The 15,277-nt window shown below is 35.3% G+C and overlaps 1 protein-coding gene across 4 annotated transcripts in view; it reads left to right on the top strand.

The window, feature by feature from the left end:
• Positions 1-15,277, top strand: part of arnt2 (aryl-hydrocarbon receptor nuclear translocator 2) — a 93,752-nt gene that overhangs the window by 12,762 nt on the left and 65,713 nt on the right. For 2 of the 4 annotated variants that reach the window (XM_051901735.1, XM_051901734.1), the window contains exons 2-6: positions 1,201-1,312; positions 3,349-3,396; positions 5,712-5,756; positions 7,122-7,335; positions 9,015-9,228. In XM_051901735.1, the coding sequence (XP_051757695.1) occupies positions 1,201-1,312; positions 3,349-3,396; positions 5,712-5,756; positions 7,122-7,335; positions 9,015-9,228 (633 nt within the window). The remainder of the gene's footprint in view (positions 1-1,200; positions 1,313-3,348; positions 3,397-5,711; positions 5,757-7,121; positions 7,336-9,014; positions 9,229-15,277) is intronic. The other 2 variants (XM_051901737.1, XM_051901736.1) reach the window with 1 other exon arrangement.

The following is a 15,277-nucleotide window of genomic DNA, read 5'->3' as shown; positions in this document are numbered from 1 at the left end:
GCTTTCATATGTCTTCAGAAGACATTTGTGCACAAGTATACTATGTATTTTGGTATTCTCAGATAAAGTTTTTGTATCGTTCACTGATAATAAACAAAAGTCTAGTTATGGGGCTAATTAAAGTGTATTTAACAGAATTTTCCCACAAGTTTGCATAATATTTTAAAGGGTTAGTTCACCCAAAAATGAAAATAATGTAATTTATTACTCAAGCTCATGCCGTTCCAGAGCTGTAAGACCTTCGTTAATCTTCAGAATGCAAATTGAGATATTTTTGTTGAAATCCGATGGCTCAGTGAGGCCTGCATAGCCAGAAATGACATTTCCTCTCTCAAGATCCATTAATGTACTAAAAACATATTTAAATCAGTTCATGTGAGTACAATGGTTCAATATTAATATTATAAAGCGACGAGAATATTTTTTTGGTGCGCCAAAAAAAAAAACTAAATATCGACTTATATAGTGATGGCCGATTTCAAAACACTGCTTCATGACGCTTCGGAGCGTTATGAATCAGCGTGTCGAATCATGATTCGGATCGCGTGTCAAACCGCCAAACTGCTGAAATCACGTGACTTTGGCGCTCCGAACCGCTGATTCGACACGCTGATTCATGCTCTTTGGACTCAGGGTTTCTCTTGTACCTTCATATGAAGTAAGGTTTGAAATAAGGTGTAAGTAAACCTCATAAATGAATGAATGAGAACTAGAGTACAGGAGAAGTGGACGGCAGACTTTATGAAATATTAATATGATTCTACACTCATCGGTGCTGAACGTGTCAGTGTGTGTTCATTTTCTCAGCCAGCTGCTGTTGGCGATGTTAGCCTGAGCTGGTGTGTGTGTGTGTGTGTTTCTTTTAAAGAAATTACTACTTTTATTCAGAAAGGATGCAATAAATTAATCAAAAGTGAGAGTAAGGCTATTAATAAAGTTACAAACTGTTTCTATTTCAAATAAATTCTGTTCTTTCTATTAAAGAATCCTGAATGTTTCAGTTTCCACAAAAATATGACGCAGCATAACTGTTTTCCACTGATAATAATCAGTATTACTGTTTGTTATTTTTAATTTGTAGGTTCATTTCATGTGCTAAAGTCTAACATGACTGCAGTTCATTGTGTTCGTACAGCAGCTGTATGTATGTGAATCAGTGTTTCATATGGTTGATTGTGAGGATGTTTTTGTCCTTTTCAGAAATGGGCACGGATCTGCCGGGGTCGGTAGCCATGCCAGGCGCTGTGGGCGCGGGCCAGGTCAGGATGGCGGGCGCCATGCCAGGGCGAGGAGGCAAGCGGAGATCGACGGGGTGAGTTATTTTGCTGAACATTGTGTATTATTTTCATAATTCCAGATGCTGTTTATAGTTCAATCTGTGCGACTGAAAAAATATTCTTATAAAGTCAGAATTATCCATTTTCAGCTATGTAGTTTAGCTGTTTGTTAATAGAAAATCAAATGTGAAAAATATCTCATCATTAGTACATAATGGTAAATAATTAATGCATCAACAGCCATTTACCCACATTCTCTATTAGACTATTATTATGAATGAATAAATTATGAAATGATTCAGAAATTCAGTTTCCCTTAGGGAATGAAACTCCTTTATATACATACATATTTATACATTTTTTTCAAATCTATGTTTGTAATTTCTTTGGATGTAATTTCTTATTGAATAAAATAAAATATGTAATGCGAGTGTTAATGTGAAAGCTGCACACTTTAGTTTAGTTACACTGTATTTTTTAATGTGTGTTCAGTGTTAATGAAAGTGGGAAAAAAGCATAATTTCATTTACTGATGGGCCTTCTTCATGGCTCTTAAGTACTGGAGTTACTGAGCTGCATGTATTTTTGGGAGACATGGACGTAGTGTCCATGACGTCACCCGTAGGTTTCTGAAGGGCATTTTTGAAGCCTAAAGTGGGCAGAGCCAGCCATCGCCATCTTGGCAGCGTGTCACTCGCGGATAACCGGAAATGGGCAAAAAGGCGGGACGTGGGTGGAGCTGAGGTGCCTGGTTGCTGAAACCACGCCCGCCTAGCTCGACATGATCAAGTTAGCTCAGGCTAAGGAGCTATCGATCTATCTTAGACACTATCTAAAACATTAATAAAGATAACAAATTATACATCATTTGGAAGTTGTAAGGGTTTACTGTCAATCTATGGTGTGTTTTATGATATAGATGCTCCAGGACCAGTAATATTGTAATTTGTCGGGTGTGCAAATGACAACACGCAAAATCAAAACCAGACTTCATCCCTTTGTAATGAAATAGCGATCGCAAGATGAATCCAGTCCGTCCATGATAAGTGTCCATTGAAAAACATCCAACAGCACTTTTTGTCCACACAAGCGTTAAATCCATGAAATATTGATATATTGTCCATTGTTTGCATCATATTTCTTCTGAATGATCTGCTCTCTAAATTATGCAATCTGAGCAGCGTTTATGTTGTAAAACTATAGACGATTGTATACATTAGACTCTCACAAACAAATGAACCCACATCCAGAGTATATTTTTAAAATAGTGCAGCAGTTTTAGTTATAATATCCAAGCAGTGCTGTCAGATTTTGTGCTCTCTTGAGAGGCATATTCTCCAACCATTGTCATAGTAAATCTCAAATAAACAAAACTTTTAGCCAATGCCAAGACGATCCAACAACAATGCCAAGTTCAGCGGCTGGAATTAGCTGAGGTGCAGCAGCAATCCACCTGTCACTCAAGTGGCCACGCCCTTAATTATGCAGAATTTTAAGGCTTAATATAATTTAAACGGATGAGTTATAAAAAAAAAAATTCAGCCCCTCACAGTTGTCCTGAAGGATTAATTAAATTAGCTGTATAGACCAAAAACACAATTTGTACCAGGCTGAAAACTTGTTTTCTTATTCTGCTGTAATATTGAGCATTTTAACATGGGATTGACTCCCTTTTAGAGCCTGTCTCTAGCGGCCAGTCGATGAATTGCAGTTTAAGTCACTTCCGTGTTGCTGGAGGCAGGACTACAGTTCCCAGATTGCACCACAGCATGAATAAATCATGCAAACTACTGCTCAGTGTTTTAGTTATTAACTGTAGTATGTGCATCAGTGTAGTCTGAATCTAAAATTATTTGTGCACTAACATGTATTTGTTTGATTAGCTTCTCTGTTCTATTGTTTGATTTACTTAAAGTCTATGAAGCCGTTTTTCTGTTGCATCAGCTGCATATATTTTCTTTTATTCATTTACATTTCATTTTTTGTACTAGGATGGATGGATGTATATCACAAAATCAGCCTGCTATACAAAAGTTATATATACCAATTCAAACCATGTTTTTTGTTTTAGGATGGACTTTGATGACGAGGACGGAGAGGGACCCAGCAAATTTTCAAGGTAAACTTTTCACACGTTTACCAGCTTTTACACAAACGAGTTAGCCCATGCACCATGTCCTTTCTTTTATATTTTCTGTTGTTTGACCATGTCTTTCAGCTGTGCCACAGAGTTTGTGCCATTTCAAGACATCTCTCATGTTTTGTTGCCCTCAACTTATGGTTTCCTTTCAGTTCATGTTGTTTTAAAGGAGCTGTATCCATAGTTGCGCTGCGACTGACGGTAAAGACGCTTCACTGTTAGCTGTAGTATTGGAATGGAGACACTGACCCCTGCTGGAGACACGGGGAACACTGCAGCAATCTCCCACTTAGAGGAATTGCTCACTAAAAAAAATAAAATAAAATGCTGTCATTATTTGCTAAAACTTTACCTTCATGTTGTTCCAAATCCATATGCGTTTTGTGTGTGTGTGTGTGTGTGTGTGTGTGTGTGTGTGCAATTGAAGAATTTAAAGGACCAAAACAATGCATAAAAGTCAGTCCCACATGTGCACTATATTTCTAGAGTGAAATTTATGTTGTCAATGAGCTAGAACATATCATCAAATCAAAACCGCAGAACACAGGTTTGGAACAACATGAGGGTGATGAGGGTATGAAGACACGAGGATAAATGATGACAATTTTCATTTTGAACTTCTACTAGAGTGAACTATTTCACTTAGCCATTATACAATGGCTATATTGATAAATAGGCCTTTAGTTGTGTTGTATGAAATGTAGACATTTTTATCTCTTTCATTTTTCAAATTTCTTAAATATAGTGGCGCCAAAATATTTTCTGTAGACTAGCTTTGACCCTTTTTTTTTTTTTTTTTTTTTTGTATTTAATGCAATGACGTTTAGACATTTCTGTGACTGAAGCAGGGTTATTATAGTGTTAACTAAAATAAAATAAAATGTATAAAATAAAACTTATTTTATTTTATTTTAGGTAGTTACCAAGGCAACATTTCTCATTTTATATATTATGTATAAATACTCTTAATACTGATATACTAAAATAAAATAAAAAAAATAAAATTCACACACACACACACACACACACACATATATAGATAGATATATATAGATAGATATAGATATATATAGATAGATATATATAGATAGATATAGATATATATAGATATAGATATATATAGATAGATATATATAGATATAAAAATGACAAACATATATATACTAAAACTAACTAGGGAAAATACAAAAATAAAACTAATATATATAGTTAGTTTGGACACAAATTACTATTTTTAATTGAACTATTTTTTTGAAAGAAGTCTCTTCTGCTCACCAAGGCTGCGTTTATTTGATCAAAAATACAGAAAAAATTGTAATATTGTGAAATATTATTACACTTTAAAATACTGGTTTCCTATTTTTATATACTTTAAAATATAATTTATTTCTGTGATGCAATAGCTGAATTTTCATTAGCTATTACTATTATATAATATAGATAATAGACTATTATTATATAAATATAGATAACCGTTCAAAAGTTTGGGGTCAGTAATTTTTTTTCCTTAACTTTTTTTTAAGGAATTAATACTTTTATTCAGCAAGGATGTGCTAAATTGATAAAAAAGTTATAGTAAATACTTATATTGTTAGAAAAGATTACTATTTTGAATAAATGCTGTTATTTTTAACTTTTTATTCATAAATAAATCCTGAAAAAAGTATCACAGATTGCAAAAAAAAAAAAAAAGCAGCACAACTGTTTCCAACATTGATATCAAATCATCATATCAGAATGATTTCTGAAGGATCATGTGACACTGAAGACTGTACTGATGATGAAAATTCAGCTTTGATCACAGGAATAAATTACATTTTAAAAGCATATTACAATAAATAATTTTAAATAGCAATAATTTTTCACAATTTTATTGTTTTTTTTCTGTATTTTTGAAGAAATAAATGCAGCCTTGATTGAGCAGAAGAGACCGTAATGTGTCCAAACTTTTCCCCGGTACTGTATATACTGTAATAGTCTCTCAATGATACTAAAATAATACTTTATGAAGCAATTTAGGCAAGAGTGAGTTTATATTCTGGGATACAGACACCTCAGATTGTTGAGTTTGTTTTTTTGTTTAGTTTTTCATTATCCAGTGCTCTCAGTCCATTATTATATTACCATATTCACACACTATCTGTAAGTCAAGCCATTCAACATTAATAAATACAGTTCATAATCATTTCATTTTAGCCACAATCATAAAGTGTTTAAAAAAAAAAGAAAAAAGTAGCATTTAAAGACATTTTCAGGCTCATTTATTTATTTGAATCTTTCTCTCTCCCTGTCAGGTATGACGATGATCAAATTCCTGGTGATAAGGAGCGCTATGCCAGGTAGGGCTGTCTCAGGGAAGTTCCCTCAGGATAGCTAGAAATCAGACCCCTGCTGTCAGGACCAACCTCACTCTCTCACCTTGGCCTCACAAGCGAGCGTCTCAGTCTAGACCTGATGTTAAATGGATATTTAATTATCCTCCGCTGACACTTTCATCTGAAATTGTCGCGTTGTTTTGAGCCATTGCACTCCGTGGACTCATACAGCGCCCCGGCTTCTGAAGATTGGTTCGCATCTGTCAGCGTTCAGTTTATTACCAAAGTCTCTGCTAAATCATGAGAATGAAGTAAAAAAGTCTTAAATTATCCTCTCTGGCACTTTTTTAACTGAATGTTTCGGTTGAAGTAGAAGTGTCGCAGTAGATCGGTCCAAGGAACTTCTATGTAAGTTTGATAAGAAAGCACAAGCCAAATAAATGTATTTCTGTATATTGAAAGTAAAGAGTCCTGAATGCCTCCTTTACAATAATTCATAATTATTTATTTATCCATCAAGGTCAACGTTGAATGCGTTTAAGTATGTGAGGGCAGCCATAAGTAGGTGACAATTAGGTAAATTTCATAAAAGTGAAAGAAGGATCTTAAAAATACCACACACACACACACACACACACACACAAAATGCTTAATATAAAATGCAAAAATATGAAATATAAAATAATGTAAAAATATAAACTAGAGCTGTTGAAGAAACAAGATTTTTTTTAAAGTAAAATCAAGCTGAAGAAAAAATAAATCATAAATAAAATAATAATTTTTTTTTAAGTGATTTATGTTGTAGTGCTGTTATATGTAGTACATAATTTTAAAATATATTTAAAAAATATAATTGTATATATTTATTATTATAATATTTTCTATTAACATTAGGTAACAAGAAATAATATATTAAATAAGAACAGAAATTATTTTTGTTATACTTAATATATATATATATATATATATATATATATATTATAAAATTTTATCTTATGTAAAATTTAAAAAAAATAAAATATGTAAAAAATTTAGTTTGAAAAGTCTTCTGCTCACCACGATTGCATTTATTTGATTAAAAATACAGAAAAACAACAACAAAAACAGTAATATTGTGAAATATTATTACAATTTAAAATAACTGTTTATATACTGGCACTTTTGATCAATTTAATGCATCCTTGCTGAATAAAAGTATTAATTTCTTCAAAATCATACTGACCCCAAACCTTTGAACGGTAGTGTATAATGTTACAAAAGCTTTTTATTTCAGATAAATGCTGTTCTCTTGAACTTGTTTTGATCCTATGGTCCAAGCGTAGTTGTGAAAATGCTGTGCGTCTCTCATTACATGCTAATGATGGCAGTATTGTTCCTCTGTCCATCCAGAGAGAACCACAGTGAGATCGAGCGCCGCCGGCGTAACAAGATGACCCAGTACATCACAGAGCTGTCGGACATGGTGCCCACCTGCAGCGCTCTAGCGAGGAAGCCAGACAAGCTCACCATCCTGCGCATGGCCGTCTCACACATGAAGTCCATGAGGGGAACGGGGAACACGTCGACTGATGGCGCTTACAAACCCTCCTTCCTGACTGAACAGGTGACGTATGGTGAAGCTTTTGATAGACATCAGCGTATCTCAACTGGGTTTGATCAGTTACGTTAAACACTCAACACAGGACAAAAGGTCTTAAAATACAACATTAGCACCCTATAAAGCGTGTTGTATCATATTTGATACACACATTTGCTGAAAAAACTGTTGTACACAATCTAATATGTCGTCTGTCGTCTGACTGATGATAGTTTATAGGCCTTTCAATATAATTGTAAAAACGTCTCCAACTTCAGCTTGTGATACACGATTTTTATAAAGTAAACGGAAGAATATCATTTTATCTTGTTAGTAATATTTCAAGATGAACACTTACTGGATTAAAGCAACTTATCGTCCATATATCATTCTTAGAAAAATCATGTAATAATGTAAGTATGAAATATGATCATTAGGCTGTTGAGGAATGTTCATTTGTTCATCTCATTCATCATTGCATTGCAAGTGATATTTCTATGTATTTTATGTAAGTATTCTGCTGTACTGTTATAAAGATCTCATTGATTTACATTACAAGCTGACCGAATTTCATCTTTATGGCCATATAAATAACAACATAAGCACCAAATTGCATATTTTTGCTCAGTTTGGGCCACTGAATTGGTGCTTTTTCCTTTTCAGGTTTGAGCTTCATATTATTACTTTATCATACTATATGAGCCATAAAAGCCTGATGTATCAAATATACTCAACAACAAAAAAAACACACAGGCAAATTTTTGTTTTAGATTTTGTCAAAATATTCAATAAACTAAATAGTACCATGAACTGCATAGACCCAAATATATACAAAGTATGCAACAAAAACACAGTTTGAATAGGAAAATTCAGACAGTATAGATATTATATGGCCTGGTTTCACAGACAGGGCTTACATTAAGCCAGGATTAGGCTTTAGTTCAATTAGGACATTTAAAGGGTTAGTTCACCCTAAAATGAAAATTCATTTTAGGGTGCTCTTCCAAGCTTTATAATGATAGTGAATGGGGGTCGAGATTTGGAAGCCCAGAAAATGCGTCCATCCATCATAAAAGTAATCCATAAGACTCTAAGGGGGTTAATAAAGGCCTTCTGAAGCGAAGCGATGGGTTTTTGTAAGAAAAATATCCATATTTAAAACTTTATTAACTATAATAACTAGGTTCATGCAGACGGCCGTACGCATCGATAAAGAGGAGATTTTTCTTTTAAAAAAAAAACCATCGCTTCGCTTCAGAAGGCCTTTATTAACCCCCTGGAGTCATATGGATTACTTTTATGATGATGGATGTGCTTTTTTGGGCTTCAAAATTGTGAGCCCCATTCACTCCCATTATAAAGCTTGGAAGAGCCAGGATATTTTTAATATAAATCAGATTGTGTTTGTCTGAAAAAAGATAGTCATATACACCTAGGATGGCTTGAAGGTGAGTAAATCATGGCATAATTTTCATTTTTTTTGGGTGAACTATCCCTTTAAGTAGCTTTTATAAACGTGCCTTAGAAAAAATATCACTGTTGTGCATCCTGAGACAAAACAATGACACTGACATATTTTAAGATATGTCAGTGCAAGTTGCTTTCATTTAAAACGGCTTAGTCTGGGACTATTGTCTGTGAAACCGGGCATATATGTCTTTTGAAAGTCCTATAGACATCATTTAAAACTCTATTTACTGTCACAGGAACTGAAGCACTTGATTCTGGAGGCGGCAGACGGCTTCTTGTTCGTGGTGGCGGCTGAGACGGGTCGAGTTATCTACGTGTCGGATTCTGTCACTCCCGTTCTGAACCAGCCACAGTCCGAGTGGTTTGGCAGCACGCTCTTTGAGCAGGTCCATCCGGATGACGTGGACAAACTGAGGGAACAGCTGAGCACATCCGAGAATTCAATGACAGGTGAGAGACAGACACTGGTTACTGAAAGATTCTTGGGAACAGGAAATGATTGGGCTTGTCTCGCTTCAGTGCTGTAGCTCGACGTGTCCGGAGCACAACACAGCTAGACAATGACTACCATATGTGGACTTGTGGTGTCAGACTCAGTTTGGAATTAGCTGATCCAACACGTTTCCATCTCAGTCTGAATTCCTGGGAGTTCATATTTTTGGTGCCTACAACATGTGCTGACGTGACATTTGTTATACTTTCACTTTTGATCAATTTAGTGCATCTTTGCTGAATAAAAGTACTAACGAGTGAGCGAGCGAGCGAGAGTGAGTGAGTGAGTGCGAGTGAGTGCGAGTGAGTGCGAGTGAGTGCGAGTGAGTGAGAGTGAGTGAGTGAGAGTGAGAGTGCGAGAGTGAGAGTGCGAGAGTGAGAGAGTGAGAGTGCGAGAGTGAGAGTGCGAGAGTGAGAGTGCGAGAGTGAGCGAGAGAGTGAGTGAGTGAGAGTGCGAGAGTGAGAGTGCGAGAGTGAGCGAGAGAGTGAGTGAGTGAGAGTGCGAGAGTGAGAGTGCGAGAGTGAGCGAGAGAGTGAGTGAGTGAGAGTGAGAGTGCGAGAGTGAGAGTGAGTGAGTGAGTGAGTGAGCGAGTAAGTGAGAGTGAGTGAGAGAGAGTGAGAGAGAGTGAGAGAGAGTGAGAGAGAGTGAGAGAGTGAGTGAGAGAGTGAGTGAGAGCGAGCGAGAGTGCGCGAGCGAGCGAATGCTTGCGAGTGTGTGAGTGTGCACAAGTGTGTGCGCGTTTGAGTGTGTTTGCGAGAGTGTGAGTGTGAGGGCGGGGGGCAAATGCTAGTGTGCGCGTTTGAGTGTGAGCACGCGAGTGAGAGTGTGAGTGCGAGAATGCTAGTGTGTGTGAGAGTGCGAGCGAGTGCACGAGTGTGAGTGCGAGAATTTTAGTGTGAGCGAGTGTGCGTGTTTGAGTGCGAGAGTGTGAGTGTGCGAGGGCGCGAATGCTTGTGCGAGTGTGTGCGTGCACGAGTGTGAGTGAATGAGAGGAGCGTGTGCACGAGTTAGTGTGTGTGTGTATACACGTGTACATACAGCTGGCAGTTTGTCGTCTACTACTCATACTCTGTAGGGCTTTTCACACTACACTTAACCCCGGGTTATCGTTGTTCTAAACACCACTTTTAACCCCGGGTAAAGGAACATTTCACACTTGTAATTTAGAAGCAGGGTTAGCACCTCTTTTTACCCGGGGTTATGAAACCCTGCTCCGGAGCACCACATTTGCAGTGTTAACCCCGCATCGCGTTCTCATATTTGCCTGCTTTGGACAGTCACTGGAAACACTGCGCATTGTATATAAACAGTAAAATCAGCATTTGAGAGGAAAAATATCAAATGCTGACAGAAAACACGACAATTTGAGTGAAAAAGAGTCTGTTTCCAGGGTTAACCCAGGGTTTAGGAATGTGCAACGTGAAACGTCAGCTTGTGAATACCCAGGATTAATTGTCAAGCCCGGGTAAATTATGAGTAATATAAAGCATGAAGCAAGATAACCCAGGATTCCATTTAACCGGGGTTAGAATGACATAGGGTTAACCATGTCAAGTGTGAAAAGCCCTTGTGTTTGTCATGATACCTTGTTTTTATCTGCCTCAGATCAGTAAAGGTTGGCCGTATTGTAGTTGCTTATGATTTGGAGATCATCAATATATTCTAACAGGGTTGAGAATTCCCAGTGATGCTTGTGATGCTACACACACAAGTAATAAAAGTAAATTATAACTATTTGATTATTTTTGATGCAAGAATCATTTTAAGTGGACATCACAGAAAAACATATGGTGCCACACAACACAAGTGCTGAAGATGTCCTCTTTAATAGTTCTCTGCAGGGAACATTCAGACGCCTCATTAGTATTTGAGGCGAGAGCGAGTCAGCGGTAACTTTAATCAGCTGTGAGATTTTCAAACAAACCGCTGCTTGTTTATGACAATTCGCATTCGAAGTTCGAACAAACGGTTGAAATTGAGCTAATGAACTTTGTATGAGAACATAATTGCAAAAGTTTGCTTATTATTTTAAGATTTTTTTTGGAAAATAAAGCAAAAACAAGTGCTTATCAGAATCCTAAAATTAGTTCAGTGCCAAAGGATTCAGTGAACATACATTTATGATAGACATTCAAGACTTAAAATGTGTTGAGGCAAACGGAGGATCGTATACAGATGTTGTACTGTAATGTTGAAGTACAGATGGTTTGTTTGTGTAGAATTTGCTGTTTCAATCTCATCACAGAGGTCAGGACTTTGACTTGGCCCTTTCAGACATGAAAATCACTCATGTTAAATATTATAGTCAGGTTGAATGACCTATAATCATTTTTTGGTGAAATGTAATCATAGACAGATGCTGCCGAATTTCCTGGCAGAATTACACGTGGTTTGCAGTTCCAGTGAAGTTTTTGGGTTGGAATCCCCTGATTTATAAAGCTTTGTTTGTCCTCCAGAAACTTTTGTTTTGTTTTTGTGAATTATTCATGCAAGATCATTTGAAAGCTTGTTTCTGTCACCAAATAAAAAACAAAATGGTAATTGTGACTTTTTATCTCACAATTATTATTTTTTTAATCGCAATTTTGACTTTTTTTCCTGTGAATCGCATGTTTACATCTTGCAGTTTGGACATTATAACTCGTATTTCCGAGTTTATATCTTACAGTTCTGACTTTATTTCTCAGAATTGTGATACAAACTCACAGTTGTAGGGGAAAAAGTCAGAATTGTGAGCTAAAAAGTCACAATTACCTTTATTTTGTTTATTCTCTCATGTAAACAAGTTTCCATAAGATCCTGATGATCTTTACCATTATAGCACCAATGAAACAAAATTCATCATGAAGTTGGAAATTTAGTTGGCTGTGATTAAAATGGACTGAGTGTCCAAATGATTGATGTTGTTAGATGAAGATTAGATCACATTTTTGGGGCAGATGCATAAGTTTAGATATTTGTTTTTCTACTCCCTCCTCAGTGAAGTTTGAACCATTTCCCATATAATCAACCGCACTGTCAGCATGTGGCTGCAGCAGCGGTGGAAAAACTCAAAATAACAGAATACTAGAAAAACCAAACAATATCCAATGAGAACAGACAATGAACCGGAAGAAACAAAGAGCCTAAAAACACAAAACCAGTTAACAAAATGAAAGACAGGTGCAACTGATAATCAAATCAGGTCGAAACCATAGAAATTAACTGAAAACTAGGACACAAAACTAAAACCTACCCAAAACAGACGCAAACACAAGGAGTTATATAATATCACGGGAAAGCTCACCTCTCTCATGCAAAGATGGTTTCTGATCGGGCAGACCAGAGCGCTCTCCTTACTCTTTCTGTTGATTAGAGAGGCTAGTGCTGCTGTGATTTCTCAAGACACCTTTTTTCAGTAATATCTGTCAGATAGATATATGCTTATTGAATCAAGCACATGTCCTCTAATATTCTAAATAAGTTGAACTTGCCCACAGTAAATGTGTCACTCTGTGTTTCTCCACTAGAGGGCGCTAGACACATACCACAAACACAGTCTCTCTTCGTCTTTGTGGACACCCTTCTTTGTGGTTTTTTTTTGGAGTAAACCACAAGATGAATTATTCTCCTCAGATACAGAAAAAAAAAAAAAAACATTTTTACTGTGGGCAATCTTTCCATCTCGTCTTTATTGAAATGCGGCTGAATATTTTGAGGGAGTCATGTAATTTCAAACGCATAATCTGTGAGAGATTCCTCCAAGCATCAGATATGCGATGGCAAGGTTATTGTAGTGTTGTCTTTTTTTGTTTTTATTTTTAATAGTATTTTCAGGTTTAAATTTCAGAGTAGATTCTTTTAGTCTCCATTCAGCTTTTATATCAAGGACACATTTTTATTTTAAATGCATAAACGTTAAAAATTTGGAAGACGCTGTTATCCAGAGGGACTTGCATTCAAGGTGTGCATTTAATCAGTTCATGCATTCCCTGATTGTATATATATATATATATATTTTTTTTTTTTCTATTAGTCTTGTAGTTAATCAATAAGAAGTAATATATTATTTTTTTTAATAAATGTTTATATATATATATATGTAATTTTATTCATAATAAATTTAGTCTTGTAGTTAATCAATAAGAAATAATATATTATTATTTTTAAATTTCTATTATATTTATTTTATTTCAAATTCAGTTTTTGTAGTTGATCAATAAATAATATTTTAAAATAAATTTTATATATTAATTACAATTAAATTATTAATTAATAATAAAGTAATAATTAATAATTTTATACATATAATTATATAATTGTATATATTATATAATTGCTATATAATTATATAATAACATAATATAATTATATAAATATAAAAAAAAAAAATATATATATATATATATATATATAATATTATTAATTTAAGTATGAGAAATGTAGAGATCAAACAATCAGTCATAATCAAGGCTGAAGTTATTTTCTGTTTGTTCATTGGAAATGGACTACCAAGCATTGAATTGTGGGATACAGTTTTCTCCCAGACTGTGCTTTGTTGTTTGTTGTATACTCCAAATTTTGTAGTAGTTCATCCAGGCATTCCATGCATATCAAAAATGTGCATACTGTACACATAATAACTGCAGAAAATGTATGTTTTAAACATAGTTTTACATTTAAAAATAGTTTTTAGTTTTAGTATGTGATAATTACCCTGAAGCGCTGAGCCTCTGAAGCATGCAGTGACTGTATAATTTAATTATAGCCATGGCTGGAGTGATCCAGTGTGGTCTCTGTCTCTCACAGCCCTTTTGTCCTTCTTGTCTGATTTCCTTTTATTAAAAAGTTTCAGTGATCCGTAAGAGAATATCCTACGTAATAAAACGTTTTTACAGTCAGACTAGGTGCGAGCAGGGCATTGTCACAGTTCATTATGTCAACCGCTTGTGAGATGATGATTATTTTGAGAGGACCGGTCGCTGATGTGACCTGGACCACATCTAAATGAGACGCAGGGTCAAAGTGTCTACTGTTCCTCACCGCAGTAATATGAGCGCTGTCACAACTCGGGGGATTCACTTTATATGCAAAGAGGCATCTGTATTCATCTCTGTATGATTTTAGTGGTGTAATTGTATTCAGCATGTCTAGCTTCCAGTGGTTTGGCTGTGACACGAAACACACCAAGCTGTCTGTAATATGAAAATTATCTATTTAGTGGGAGCCAAAAATCTGAGATCACATTGAAAATTTGAGATTTCTTTCATTTTAACATGTAAATGGGTCATTTCGTGTCAAATCAACCAAGTTTCAGAAACTTCCCCGGCTCAAATTTTTGATTTTATTAATATTTTCTCTGTAGAAAGACAAACATAAATAGTGATTAAAGCCAAAATATTAATTGTCACAGATGTATATTTACTGAGTAATCCACTGTTTTGTAGAGGGGGACAAAATGACCATTTTAAACTGAGATTGGAGGGGTGTAAAATTGACTTTAGAAAGATGGCAGCATCATTATTTTATTTTCACACAGAGATTGGTAGGTCTACTAGTAAAATCTGTTGAGTTTATCAATCTTTTGTTTCATTACATGCCAACAGTGACAGTTCAAAAATGGCAAAAAGCACTTCTTGTGTTTTTTGCCTCATGTTTGCATGTCTGTAACTCAAGAAGTATTAATTAATTAAGTATCTAATTTGGCTCCAAATCTACAAAATAGTGGATTACTCAGTAAATATTAATCTGTGACATTAAATATTTTGGCTTTCATCACTATTTAAGTGCCTCCAAACCTTTTGAATGGTATTTTGTAATTGGTGTCATTTTTGTTGGTGATCTCTATACATCATATGAAATTGTTACATCTCCAGAAAAGGGTTGTAAGGAATTTTCTTTCCCATCAAAGAAGCTTGCAAGTTTCGAAGGAATTCCATTCTTGCGGAAGGTCCAGATAAAATATTGCAGTTAAAATATGGCGCTCTTGATGAGGTTTTGATAACCTCATATGTTTTAGTGATAAAG

This window comes from Ctenopharyngodon idella, chromosome 7 (genome assembly GCF_019924925.1).
Source record: "Ctenopharyngodon idella isolate HZGC_01 chromosome 7, HZGC01, whole genome shotgun sequence".
Taxonomy (NCBI): Eukaryota; Metazoa; Chordata; class Actinopteri; order Cypriniformes; family Xenocyprididae; genus Ctenopharyngodon; species Ctenopharyngodon idella.
This window is presented reverse-complemented; position numbering and strand designations above follow the sequence as displayed.